General features: G+C 39.6%; 1 protein-coding gene across 3 annotated transcripts in view; it reads left to right on the top strand.

Moving 5' to 3' along the window:
* Positions 1-9,374: 9,374 nt before the first annotated feature.
* LOC577627 (RNA helicase aquarius) overlaps positions 9,375-15,209 on the top strand; it is a 55,121-nt gene continuing 49,286 nt past the window's right edge. The window contains exons 1-2 of one of the 3 annotated variants that reach the window (XM_030998654.1): positions 9,375-9,532; positions 14,439-14,570. In XM_030998654.1, coding sequence (XP_030854514.1) covers positions 9,530-9,532; positions 14,439-14,570 — 135 coding nt within the window. In that variant the 5' untranslated portion in view covers positions 9,375-9,529. The remainder of the gene's footprint in view (positions 9,533-14,438; positions 14,571-15,209) is intronic. The other 2 variants (XM_003725417.3, XM_030998655.1) reach the window with 2 other exon arrangements.

Genomic DNA, 15,209 nt, shown 5'->3' with positions numbered 1-15,209 from the left:
CGCATGAGTGATTAAAAGCAATTTGAAGGAAGGAAACCAAAAAGTAATTTGGCGGGCGGTATCTGAATTTCAAAGAAAAATTCATATTTCTAGAAAGTTCATTTTCTGTTCTTTCATATGATACCTCAATCAAGAAAAATGAGCCAGGAATAACAAAGTTCTGTTTGTTTAAAGTAGCCATTACATTTTTATATTTTTAACAAACGTATTCGTTTTCACTGGGTGCCCGCCGTAGCAAAAAAGCAGATTTGACAAAAGACTTAACTCCGTTTCGTTAACAATCAGCCATGCATGAAGACTCTCGTCTACGGCTGATTGTCAACGAAACGGAGTTAAGTCTTTTGTTAATTTCGTTTATTGATACGGCAGGCAGCCAGTGAAAACAAATTCGTTTAATAAAATTATGGAAATGCAAGCACTACTTTAAACAAACAGAATTTTGTCATTCCTCGCTCATTTTTCCTGATTGAGGTGTCATAATATGAAAGGGCAGAAACTCAACTTTCTAGAAATGTGAATTTTTCTTCGAAATTCAGATACCGCCCGCCAAATGTCTTTTTGGTTTCCTTCCTTCAAATTGCTTTTAATCACTCATCCGTGAAATATGCATTATCTGAGTAGCATCACATGAAAGAGGAGACTATAAGCTTTCCAAATATGTATCATTAATTAATTATAGTTGTGATTAAGTTATGATAGAACACATAGGCGCCAGAAGTGGGGTGCCAGTCAAAAAAGTGGGGGGGGGGGGGGGGGGGGCAAAACGCATTTTTGCCCCCCAAAACGCCCCCCCCCCTCCAAAAAAAAAAAAAAGCAGTAAAGGAGTAAACATGGTTTGTATTTTTAACCCAAAAGAACATAACAATAATAAAAACCTGAATTAAATCTCATTTACAATTCCATTCAAAGAAAAGGAAAGTTCACAGGAATTAATTTCATAAACATTGCGCATGCAACCTATATGGTATTTATCAATGGAGATCTTTATAATAGCGATACGAGCATATCGTGGACACATTGTGCGAGAATGGGAAAGCGTGTCTGTTTTTTTGTTATAGGGGTGCGAAGACATGAGCCCCTGAACGCTTGCGTACTGATGGGGGGGGGGGGGGTGTATTTCTTATTCGATACCAGTGATTTACAAATGTTACTGTTACGTCATGATTTTCCGGTATTTTTTTCAATTTTTTTTGTTAGTCATACCTTTTTATGCTTTTGTAGGAAAATGAGAAATTCCCAAATTACAGTCGGGCGAAAAATACGCCTTTTTAGAAGCCTTTATGTCTGCAAATTGGCTGGGCTTGAGCCCCCTTACTTTCTGAAAAAGAATGTTAAAGAGAAAAAGAAAGAAAGACGGAGAGAAAAAATAAGTGACCTCCCAATGTCACAAATAAGGTATACAAAAATGCTCATCTGACCGTAATTTAATGCCTAAAACCCCAGAGCTTACGGGACCCCGACCAAGAACCCTAAGGCGGTCCCCTGGGGCGGGTTCCTAGAAACCGTCATAAGTCTAACTTCTTGACTATCCCATTGAAACCCGTGTTAATTCTATAACACACGTTTCAATGGGATAGTCAAGAAGTTAGACTTATGACGGCTTCTAGGAACCCGCCCCAAGATGCTCATCTGACCGTAATTAAATACCTAAAAAAAAAAAAACGAGCTTCCGGGGGCTATGCCCCCTGGATCCCACCAAGGGCCCTAAGGGGGGGGGGGCCTGGATGCTCATCTGACCGTAATTAAATACCTAAAACCCCTGAGCTTCCAGGGGCTCTGCCCCCTGGATACTCATCTGACTGTAATTAAATACCTAAAAAAAAACGAGCTTCCGGGGGTTATGCCCCCTTGGACCCCAACCAAGGGCCCTAAGGCGGGCCCCTGGATGCTCATCTGACCGTAATTAAATACCTAAAACCCCTGAGCTTCCGGGGGCTCTGCCCCCTGGATACTCATCTGACTGTAATTAAATACCTAAAAAACCCGAGATTCGGGGGTTATGCCCCCTGGACCCCAACCAAGGGCCCTAAGACGGGCCCCTGGATTCTCATCTGACCGTAATTAAATACCTAAAACCCCTGAGCTTCAGGGGGCTCTGCCCCCTGGAACCCCACCAAGGGCCCTAAGGCGGGTCCTTGGATGCTCATCTGACCGTAATTTAATACCTGAAACCCCTGAGCTTCCGGGGCTCTGCCCCTGGACCCCACCAAGGGCCCTAAGGCGGCCCCTGGATGCTCATCTGACCGTAGTTAAATATTAAAACCTCTGAGCTTCTGGGGGCTCTCCCCCCCCCTGGAACACGTCAATGGCCTTAAAGAGTGCCCCTGGATGCTCATCTAACCGTAATTAAATACCTAAAACCCCTGAGCTTCCGGGGACTCAGCCCCTTGACCCCCTGCCGAGGCTCATGCCCTGGACCCTACGCCAATTTACCCTCTACCTGATCGTTAAAAATCCACTTTGAAAAACGTTCCGCGGGACCTGCATGTAACGTGTAAGACTGGTAGTGTTGCAGATTTTTCGTCTCCCCCCCTTCCGAACGTTTTTTCTCATTACGTCACTGCCCCTGGAAGGTGAGCCCCCTGGAATGTTTGCCCCCCCCCCCCCAATCCCAAATTGCTTCCGGCGCGCCTGATAGAACATCGATACTTCTCGGTTTCGTTTTTTCTGGGACGCACTGTATATCTTGCAGAGCCATTGACCTGATTAGATTTTAGGGTCTTAAGATCAAAGGCCAAAGGGTCATACATGTATATACAAAAATAACTTGTAATCGCGATATTCTGTAAACCTGTTAATGAATTACAATCAAACTTGAATTTGAAAAATTGCTCTATGGCGGAGGCATCATTTTCGACTGCGCGCTGTCGAACATCCATCTAGTTTCTTCTTCTATCCCTTGAGTTGGTCATCTTCATCACTTAGATGTTATAATGTACATGTATGTTCATGTGAAGTCCTCTTCTCCTGATCATTTCATAAACATTACAAGCATTCCCAGTAATAATGTGTACATAGAGAGAGAAAGAGAGAGAGAGAGAGAGAGAGAGAGAGAGAGAGAGAGAGAAAGGGGGTGGGGGTGCTGTCTCTGGCACATCTGGCAATTAAGAAAGCTTCGTTCTTGATTATCCCTTGGGTAGTTATCATAACCACTTACAATGTTACGTTAGGTGTTCATGTGGAATTCCATTGATAACATCATTTTTTTAAAATTAATCTTCAGTGACTGAAATAACAAGTTTTTGTTTAATTGGGGGAAGTGGTGAGAGATAGGCATAGACCATTGTACATGCAAACAAATAAAAAAAAAAAAAAACGCGGAGAAACTCTTCCAGAAAATGCAGAGTATACCTGAGGCCTAATCTGTCAAGACAGTATGGTCTTGCATACTTAGCGCCTTGGGAAGGCCAGCCGAAGTTTGTGGATCTGTAGGCGTGTGCCCCGCTGACAATGGAAAACATCTTAAACATAATCTCCTGCGATCTCCTACCTTAGTTGTTTGGTGGGTTTCTAAGCGAGAGGAAAGGACGGGCGCCTGATGTAATAGCCGGATACGTCACTGGCCTTCAAGGGGCAAGCCGGAAAGTGAGAAATCTTTCAAAATCAAGAAACTCGTGAATACGATAGAAACCACGAAGTCAGTCTCATTCACCCTAGAAATGGAACTCCGCATAAAAGTTGGTTCATCGCCCCATGTGTGAACAAGGCCAATACAGCCGAGTGTTGCTTCTTCATTCTATTATGTCCCTTCTTTACTATGTTATTTTATATTATACAGGTATGATTTAAATCTCTCAAAGATATAAACCCGAGATATTTTTATATAACCAAATTATACCTAATTATAATCATTATTATTATTCATTTATGATGTAATCCACGGCCTTTTGGCTGGTGCAGCTATATATATTCCTTCCCTCTCATGTAGATCGCGATTGCTAAATTCATTGAGCTGTAATATCAATCTTTCGATTAAGCATGTAATCCCAGAAGAAAAATCTGCATCACAACCATTCTTACATGTTACATGCAGGCCCCGCGGGTCGTTTTTCAAAGGGGAGTATTAACAATCAGGTGGAGCGTAAATTGACGTGGGGTCTAATTACGTATTTAATTACGGTCAGATATGCATCCAGGGGCTCACCTTAGGGCCCTTGGTGGGGTCGGGAGGGTGGAGCCCCCGTAAGCTCAGGGGTTTTAGGCATTTGATTACTGTCAGATGATGAGCATATTTTGATACCTCATTTGTGACACTGGCAGGTCACTCATTCATTCTTTCTCTCTTTCTTTCTTTTTCTCTTTAACACACTGGTATTAAATTAGGAATAAACCACGTTTTAATTTTATCGGGGAGGGGGAGCAACTGTCCCCTAACTCCACCAAGCCCCCCCCCCCACCTCCCCATCAGTACGCCAGCATTCAGGGGCTCATGTCTTCTCACCCCTATAATAAACACACGCTTTCCCAGTAGCTCACATTATTTCCACGATATGCGCGTATCACTATTCTCAAATCCTCCTATAGGGCATGCGGAATGTTTAGAAAATTTAATTCCTGTTTACTTTTCTTTTCTTTGAATGGAATATAATTTTAATGTGAGTAAATTCAGCTTTTATTATCTTTTTGGTTATTTTAAACAATTTTTACTCTTTAACTGCTGATTTTTGTTCGGGGGTGGGGTGGGGGGGGGGGGGGGGGGCGAAAATGCACCCCCCACTTCTGGCGCCTTTGTTTACGATGCAGGGCCCTGATGGGCATAGACTATCGAGTGCAAGAAAATGGCGGTTGGGAGGGTGGCTAATTTGGGAGGTGGAAGGATTATGATAATGATAATAATATCGAATATTTTTTAGGAGCGCTATAAACAATAATTACCATAGCGCCTACAAATACGAAAATATGAAAAGGGGACAAAAAGTCTCACAGGAAGTAGGTCACAGGGGGGGGGGGGAGTAAGTTTTGAGGGATCTTTTGAAGGTGGCAAGACAGGTAATTTCCATTGTAGAAAGAGCCTAAGAGGGATACTGTTCCAAGTCTTTGATGCGGCTACTGCAAAACGTTTTTCAGCGGCTGAGAGTCTAGATTTGGGAATGATAAGTTTACATGTGTCGGTTGTTGAGTGAAGATTACGAGATAGTTTGGAGGGTGTCATAAAGATATTCAGGTGCCAAATGAAAGTTGATTATTGTGTATACATTGTGAGTAAGATAGACTTATTTTCGGGGAGTTTGGACTAATCGACTAGAATCTTACACTAAAGACAAATCAAATAAAATTTAAAAAAACAACGACGAAACAAAACAAAACAAAACAAATTAAAAAGATTTTAAAAAACATTACAAAATAAGATTAAAACTAAACAAACAAAAGAAATATGCGATGAAAAAGGGGGGGGGGGGAGATTTATGATTTTATGGCCTCACAAAAGGGTAGGGCCTTCAATCTACCCCTTAATTTTGTTAATACTTTGATGCCTTACAAATATCGCTAAGATTTTCTATTTTGACCCCCATAGGTAGGCCTATTCGACTAACTACTTCATTAGCCCTCTATACCTAATGTGATGATATTAATTACATTGGTGGGTTCGGCTGAGGGGGGGGGGGCGGTGTATGGGTGCATGTTCTTGGCCTATACCCTGCCCTTCACAGCCCTTGCTGCAACTTTACGTCCCCAAAGGCATTTACAATAAGTGCTTTTCTTGCCTGGTAGAGAATATTGAGAATTTTTAACAGCAAGTTTACAACAGTTGTTGAAAATCAATTCAATCATTTTCTTTAATTTTACTTGTTAGAAAACTTTGAACCTGTCAAACTGTACAACGTTATCAGTACTTAGGTTTCATCACATCAATACTTAAGTTGGTCAGATCATGTGAGGAGCATGGCTACTACATGTTTCAAATGGTGTGGTTTTATCCGTCGTACTGTCAATACTCGAAATCCAGAAATCCTAAAGAAATCCTTCTTTCTTTTTATTAAAGGGGAACTACCTCCAAATAATAAATGAAAGTATTCTAAAAAAACGAGATAAATTCCTGCCTTATGATGTACAATAAATTTTACGAATGGGTACAAGAGATATATAAATGAAGATTTCTGGGCATGATGTAATGCTTTTAGCATAACATTGGGCGCTGCCATTTTCTTGAACATGTGACGTAACAGGCGGAGTTGTACATGATTGTATCATGCGCCAAACTTTAATTGGAAATAACTTTTAATTCAATAACAAAACCTTTACTTTTCAATGAGGGAAAACCATAGCCGAGAAGGTAAAAATTGCATTTGGTGAAAAATGTATAGTTGGGTAACAATAAATTGTAACTCGTTTATTTAGAAATACTAAAATACAGCACCAACTTAGGCAATTGGAGTACAAAGGATAATCGCAGGTGAATGAAATGCTTCAACACCACAAACACCTGGGAATGAAGCATCCATAAATTTGAATACAGTTGATAAACGACTCGCATAGTAGGCCTACTTCATGCAATCAAGAAAATTGCGATGCCCATGTATTGCTGAGAAACTGCATTATTCTTGCTTTATGCCTTTTCCATACACTTTGGTGAGGAATCTTGTAGATTGATGGGCAAGAATGCAATAAATCTCTCTAAGGGTTAGTTCTCCTTACGTTACGACGTTTCTATATGATCAACATGTTGTATATTTGACATTTCACATATAGATTTGAAGATATATTAGTCGCAATTCGCAACGGCATATCAATTTTGCATTTTCATTCAATGTTTCACTTGTTTGTTACTGTACAAACCAGGCTTTGCCCGGTAACACTACTATTCCCCAGCTTCCAATTATTGTCTTTGTTAAATTATTCATCACCCATTATGTCCAGTGTCACCTGGTTCGAATTTCATGCTTGTAACAAATGAAATTGTGACCTTCTCTCAGCGCTGCAAAATTCCCCAACGACTAACGAATTATTTATTTATGCATAATATAAGTAACCCGAGCAACACCAGAACACTTTTCGTACGATCGTAAAGTATTGTGCCTGGGCGGATTAGTTACCAAGTATTTTTGATCTTGTGCAGTTATCTTGTTAGTTTTCTACACGCCAAATTCTTGTTAGTTCGCCATGAGTGATTTTTCATTCCAACCATTATCTAATGATGCGTTTCATGACTTTGTACTCACTAGAAGTATACAAATGAGTAGGCCTATGGAAAGGGGCGGCGATTTCTTTTCATGACCGGGGGGGGGGGGGGGGGGGAGGGACGACAAAATGCGAGGGACGAGGGAGCAGTGGCGTAATGAGCAAAAACGTTTTTTTGGGGCAGAACATATCCGCATCACCACCACTCTTACATGTTACGCAGTCCCTGAGAACGTTTTTCAAAGTGGGGGGGGGGGGGGGCCTAAAGTATTTGCGATCAGGTAGAGCAAAGCGAAGCAAAGTGGAGCGTAACATGGCGTGGGATCCAGGGTCAAAGCCCCGGCGGGTGTCAAGGGGCGGAGTCTCATGAAGCTCAGGGGTTCTAGGCATTTATTCATGTCAGATGAGCATCCTTGGGGCGGAGCCCCCGGAAGTTCAAGAATTTTATGCATTTAATTACGGTCAGATGAGCATATTTTGATACTTTATTTGTGACACTGGCAGGCAGGTCACTTATTGGAGTGGGGTCCAGGGGGCGGAGCCCCCAGAAGCTCAGGCGTTTTAGGCATTTGATTACGGTCAGATGAGCAACCAGGGGCCCGCCTTAGGGCCCTTGTTGGGGTCCAGGGGGCAGAGCCCCCCGAAGCTCAGCGAAAAATCATGCCATTTTGTAAATCACTGGTATCGAATTAGAAATAAACCACGTTTGAATTTCATTTTGGGGGAACTGCCCCACTGCCCCCAAGCCCCCCCCCCATCAGTACGCAAGTACGAGGGAGCAAAGTGAATGAGAGGGGTGAAGGTGACGGAACTGACTACCCCTCACAGGTTTTTGAAGTTATGTTGTATTAAAGAATTACATTCCTTGGCAAAACTATAGTATAAAAACAAGCAATTTACTTTTTTTCACACTTCAATTTTATCGGTATTTACTTGTACATTTCGAAGTATATTATGCGAGGGAGCGTAGCTACCGAGTGAGAAGATTTTTGCATTTTTTATTTGTCTAAACGCTGCACTCTTGGGCCCTCCTAAAAAAATGAGGGGGGGGGGGACGGATCGCCGCCCCTGCCTATGGATCATCATAGAAAATTAGAAACACTTCTTATTTGAACAGAAATGACAACTCGCTTTTAATATATAATAGGTAATTTTCGTAAATCAACCACGTCTTTGTGAAGTGCCTTAATACAAATTATTTCATTCACCTGATAAAAATAATAGTATTTCGATAGTCAGGATGCAAACTGCTAGGTAGGGCAATCCATAATATTTGTCCTACCTGATGGGAACAACTAAAGGTAACGTCTTTTTTAAACAACAACCAATGAGGAGAACTGTCTTTTATGGGCAAGTCCTCAAGCATTATTTTTTATTCTTTTTTTTTAAATTGTTATTATTATCAACATGTCTTAATTGTTATGCATGTTATCGTTCGATGTTGTGTTCCTGGAAATAAAATAAATAAAAATGTTATACAAATATATTTGGGACGTCGACGTGTACGCACGGGTGACGTGATTTTTTTTATTTAAAAAAAAAATTGTTATAAGGTGCTTTATTTCCTCAATACCAAAGGTAGTAGCCTACAAATAACCAAAATCATGAAATTTACATCATACTGAAATTACATCACATTCAAAATAATCAAAATACAATACAAAATCAGTAACATCAGTGCTAAACCAAACAACCCTCTTACATTTCCTTCTTTGTTTAAAACAATAATAGTAATAATGATAATGATAAAATACTTACTCATTTCATGTTCATTTTTTTTTCTTTCAAAAAAGCTTTATCTGTTCGAGGGGGTATATAGGGCCTACATGAAATATCATGATCTGTCAATAATTTTTTTTTTTTTAAATACAGTATTACTTCGGAAAAGAGAAAAACTCCCCCAGGGAGAGAGAAAGAGATAAAGATTGAAGAAAAAAAAACAGCAATCAGCAAAAAGACACAAGCAAAGAGAGACTGCTGGGATGCAGGGCTGGGAAGTTGCTTCTTTCAAGTGTATCTATATATCTCACACAAAACCTTCCAAGGCCTCCCATTTTTTTAAAGTGAATTTTAAGAGTATCCCTTTCCATTGCAAGTTTTTTTTTCTTCTTCTTTCCTCTTTTCGAGAAATTTATCCTTCACTTCACTTACATTTAAAGGCTCCCCCTTCTCTCTGCTATTAAAAATTATCAATTAACAATCAGAATGTTTACATTACAGTGACGACGACGCGCGGTCGATATGATATCTACGGTCGATTCGCGTCGTTTGGTAAACGAATTAAGATGGCGGCGACCATGGACATGTGAATCGTATTCCGACAAAAAAGTCTAATTTCAGAAAGCATATTAAGGTTGGGAATTCGAAGCTTGTCTATCAGTTTCACGTTGGAAAGTGAAACAAGTATTTAATGGTGAGTTAATTTGTATTGTTACTACATGTTCTAAACGATAAAAGAACATTGTTATTGGTCGGGTCGAGTCTATGCTTTCAAATATTCGTAAGTACAGTCCGACACAAAGGAGTTTACGTTAGTCATTTAGTCAAATCTAACTGTGCTAATTCAAAATCATAATTGACCCGTAACTCTGGCGTGGAGAAACCCTACTAAAACATACCAAAAAATCAATTGTTCAAATAATGGTCATGATTTAAAAGTCGTTATGTTTCTTACCTGTTTGAGTGTTTCATAACAATTTTCTTATCTTTTTTGGAGTAGACTTTCTAGGATCTAGTCTATTTTTCCTAAAAACAGAGACTTAGAGAGTAAAGGAGCCCGTAATCGGCCAGCTCCAGTTTTCGGCCGATTGGTTGGATGCAAGGTAAAATCACTCTAAAATACATCGCATAATAGCATAACACATATCCCACACATACCATACCATGCCAGTGTCACTGAAGAACCACATTTGCAATGGAAAATATATCCTAAAATATCACATTTTAGCGATGTAATCGCCGGTCCCGCTACCCAAATCTGACAAATCGAGTATCTTACCCGTGTCTGTAAGAAATATGGGTACCATAAAATGAGCTTTATTTCAAGTATTTTTCAGATTTAAAGCCTGATTTTGTGCTAGTCGCAAGCTCAAAAGTATGTCATCGCATGTATTAAATCAATGCAGCCGCACATCGCGACGCACACACGATATCTCTTTCTAATTCAGATTCCAACTTCCGATCACCGCTGTGCCTGTCTTCGGCCAGGCGAGCACCAGGGAGCTCCGGCGTGGGATACCTGCTCCGCCCGCTTGTGCTGTACATCAGCGCGGAAACGCACGGCGCGCGCGAGCGCTTCCTATTGACTTTGTACATGCGGCCGTAAACTGAAACGCTCGGCCGATAACGGGCTCCAAAACAGTGAAAATTGAAATGAATATTGTCATGGCAATTCGTGATTTTTTTCTGGGATTCTTTTTTTGTTTAAATAATAATAATATTTGCTTCATGATTTAAACAAGAAATGATAATAAATAGGATGTAAAGAGTCCTAAAAATAGGATTTTGTCTTAAGTGGCCGAAAACGGGCTCCTTTACTCTAGTCTAACCTAGACCGAATTTTCCGTCTCTTTCGTTCGTTAGCCTCTTATTGGGGTAGGGTCGGCTCTCTCTTTAGAGACGGAAACCGTCTATACACATTCCCTTGATAACGCCACGGCCATTTCAGGTCGTAGCGTTTTGCCCCCAAAATCCCCCAAAATGTCATTTTACCTCGTGCATATCCACATGTAAATTAGGCCTAGGCTATAATACATCGGTTCCACTTAACAACTTGACTGAAATAATCAGTTTAATAGTCCCTTTTTAGGAAATTATGGGTCAAAATCGAAATCCATTTTGAAAATCTTTTTCAACAAAATTCGGTCTAGTCTAGACCTAGACAACAATAACCATCTGATTTGGGTCATTTCTTTAATAAAACTGACATTTGTTGTCATTCCCCAATACAGATGGCAACCCAGAGATCTCGTACCGTGGGGCAGGCTATGTACATATTTTCGTCCACGACATTTTCTCCCCGATTTTCTTTATTTAGATCTAATTTCCTGATTTCTAAATCAGATGTAAATTAGGTCGGTATGTCATTTGTCCTAATTACAGTTATCAAAATTTGATAACTCAATATTAAATGGATAAATTACGGACTTACTTATGTGAATTATCCAATTTGTATCTCCGAACGTTCATGCACTCGGAACATAGGGCTATATGACCCGGCGGCCAAAATATTTCCGGGTCAACCTACCAAAACATAGCCAAATGGCCAATCAGAGCACTCGTTTCGTGGGAGTTCGTTGGTCAAGCTGGGCTTACCCTACGTAGCTACGGTAGCTATTGGACGTTCGAAAAGAAAAAATGAATATTCATCAACTAACACCAAGACGAATAATGTTGACGACGAGACTTTCTCGGATTAATCATTAATTTAGGATCTAAATGAGCAAGCTATCGTAAGTCAAATAAGCTATATATATGTTATTTTTAATTTGTGTTATAATTACAGCAGTTATGAGGATGTAAAGAGTGAAAATCTCGTTGCATATCTCATTCATCGCGGTCCGGTCGAACCGAACCATTTGTTCTGTACAGTCCCGTACAGTCCCGATGGGACATACTTCAGTCTCTATAATCGAAGGTCTAGTGGAGCCAAACGTAGTCTCAGTGGAACAACCGACGATTAGCAGAGCTGCCAACTAGTACGGATTTCCCGTAATTGGTACGGAAATTAACGACCATTACGGAATGTTGTTTAAAATTACGGATTAAAAAAAAAAAAAAAAAAAAAAAAAAAAAAAAATTTTTTTTTTTTTTATTTATTTTTTTTATATATTTTTTTTCCCCCCATTTTTCCTGGAAGACTGTGTTGTGATGATATGAAACTCATTATTTAACAACTTTGTGTGAGTAAAATCACCAAAAATGTCAGATAATCATGTGTCTGTGCAATGTTGGCGTGCCGTTTTTATTAGAGTCATAGCGCCGCATAGGAAATTACTGATTTATACCCAAAATTACTGATTTTGAGCCTTGTGATTACTGATTTTCGGTTCTGGAGGTTGGCAGCTCTGGATTAGAGAGACTGAAGCTTTCGGTCTAGTCTAGACCTAGCTAGGCAAATTCATGCAAAAAAATATATTCAAAAAATTGACTTGAAAACACATCAGACAATTAGTCTGAACCGAGTCAGGAGCAGATTTGAAGAAATTATATTTTTAAATGTTGTAAAACCAAAGATTTAAGAAGAAAACTGACCAAGTATCTGTACTAAAAATCGTACATGTAAAATTGGTCGTACACATTCGACAGCTGAAAACGGTTGCGTTACGTGCGTTCTCGAATCCAAAATCATACCTCACACACACACTCTCGCCATACCGCGAATGGTCCGTCGTGGGGAGCTAGCCGGCTGAGAGTTTGCAGCGATACCAACGCAGCGCGCCATTTTAGCGGGACTCGAAAAGGTTCATGGTGGGAAGGCAGCGGCCTAGCTTTTTGCCCAAACAACGCTAGATCGGCTGCTGGCAAAATGAAAATAACTACGATCGAGAACATCGTCGGTTTCTTAACTTTTCAGTGAGATAATTCTGAATTCTAATTGAGACTATATAATAAATTAAATCGACAAAGAAACCTCGGTAGAACTCTTATAACTGTACAAAAGCTTGTTTATTTCTTCATTTGACATTTTGTTTTCAACCATTTTTTCGTGCGCGAGTCAATGCAAACTGTGTATTACCAAACTTTCAACACGCAAGGAACGGGGAACACTCGCGGACCTCGTATCAAATTCGTTGCAAAAAAAAAATTCAAGGGTGATTTTGAAGCAGTGAAGAATATTGGCGCTGCAATGCGCAGAAATATACTTGAAAGAAACTTAAAAAATCATACCTGAATTTTCAGAAAGTCGTATTTGTATTAGTGTACCTAGATGTGACTTGTTTATAACTCAGATTTTATGAAGATTTGTCGGGAAAAAATGTCAATTTTTTCCGTTTGGTGGTCATTTCTAGGCTAATATTTTAAAAGTTACTTCAGTAATGGTCCCGATGTTTCTTTTATCATACTCGCATGTTATTTCTACATACATGTAGATTAAACATAGGATGGTTAAGGGTAAGACCGGATAACATTATAAAAAAGATATATCCTTCCAACCTCCCATATCCAAGTTTTGGGCTGATTATTGCCGACCCACCGCAGCAAGGCCATTCAGATTTTCGTACGCGACCGAAGCGCCCTCTAGTGCCCCATGAATGTGCCTAACCTAGCGAGAGTCTATAAAAACTTTCTCACAGGATTCACTGCAAAATGCTGCACAATACAATTGCATACCGCACCAACGGTATTGTGAGGGCGCGCGGGTGTTCGTGAAGTAAGCGACCAGAATGATGAATTACTCACATGAATTTAATGAGGATCTGAGATTACAGTCGCGCCCGCACCCCATCGCCTTTCCGCCGGTACGCTATACGGTTTGCATTGTAGTGTGCAGCTGTTTGCCATGAAACCTGTGAGAATGTTTATATTATGGCCAACCGTATTCAGCTATGTTCCGCCATTTTCTAATTTTAGGTTTTTTTTTCTTCTTCAAAATGCATTTTAGGTTTTGTTTACCTGCCTCTTAACGCAGGGGTATACTATGGGTGCCAATTAAGGCTAGATGATTCAATATCATACATCATATTCTCACCTAGCCCTTTAAGCTAGGTTGTCGCCAACATATCGGCTAACTTTTACAGTGACTTATGGCTTTTATGCGGCCAAAAGCTAATGCCAAGAATTTGAAATTGATTTTGATATTACCATTGTTACATATTCATAATTATTTAAAATATATCTGCACATGTGTATTTGGTATCAGTTGGTGAATAGGAGATTAAATAAACCATCACAGTCATTGGTAAAACGTAGTTGTTTTTTGTTAATATTGTGATGTTTTGTGTGTTTGTGTGAGATAAGAGGGATAATGAGTCAAACATGTAGAACCCTTTCGGAATACCATGGCAACTCTTTATTTTATTATTATTATTTTTTATTTTGAAACACGTTTTTGGGTAAGCATGTTTATCCATCCTGCCATCAAGTTGATTTTAATAATCAAATGCAGTTCTCTTTTTGAATGGGTCAGTGAAAATTTAGAGAAATCTAATGAACAATATAATGGTTATGGGTATATGAAGTTTCAAGTTTTAAAATCCCTGCATACTTTGGCAACTCAATGATATCCATTGTAGACTAATCTCCATTTGTTGTGCACTGACAAATTAATGTATAACAAATTTTAAATATTTTTTTATTTCTATGTCTTGTATTGATAGATGAGTGGCAGTCAGAAAGGCAAGAGTTTTGCTCCTACAGTGCAGCAGCTGAATGCAGATTTCTTGACACAGCTTGGCAGCCGATTCTGGGCTCCAAACAGCCCTACACCACACATGCCCTATGACCCGAATGTAAGTCAATTCAGATATAATTGATGACAAGTAGAATAAGGCCAACTCATTAATGCTGTTTATAATATGGAAACTTGGAAAGTGCTTGTAAAAAATGTTTGTCCTGTTCCATCTGCCAACTTGAATAATACTGATATCATTATATAGGGGGTTGATTTGGGTTCTGTAAAATCAGGAACTTTGGAAACATTAAACTTTGCAAATTTTTAGTGACAGATATTTATATGGCTAGATTTTTTTTATGAATTCAAAATAGTCCATGGTGATGTTGTGATTTACATTGATTATTTAATTATTTTTTTAATGAACCTCAACATGTAGCAACCTGGGAGTACAGCAGTCTGCTTCAAGGGAACATGTCTTGAAGTGATTTTCTGAGGGATAAAGTATTATTCGTTCAGAATAAGATTTCCGTACTTTGTTTGTCAAAGAGAAGTTCGGGGTACATGTTCAAGATGAGTTTTTCAGGGCCTGTGGATGGTAGTCCGCATTGTCTCGGAGCAAAGGGAAACTCTTCAGTGCAGCTATGCTTTTAAATATTTTTTTTAATTTTTTTATTTTGTGTGTGTGTGCTGTCCTTTAAAGTATCCTACAGGCATCTCACATCGGCAATTTGGGGATGTTTATTGGTTCATCAAA

Source organism: Strongylocentrotus purpuratus, unplaced genomic scaffold (assembly GCF_000002235.5).
Source record: "Strongylocentrotus purpuratus isolate Spur 01 unplaced genomic scaffold, Spur_5.0 spur5_scaffold_5, whole genome shotgun sequence".
NCBI classification, from domain to species: Eukaryota; Metazoa; Echinodermata; class Echinoidea; order Camarodonta; family Strongylocentrotidae; genus Strongylocentrotus; species Strongylocentrotus purpuratus.
This window is presented reverse-complemented; position numbering and strand designations above follow the sequence as displayed.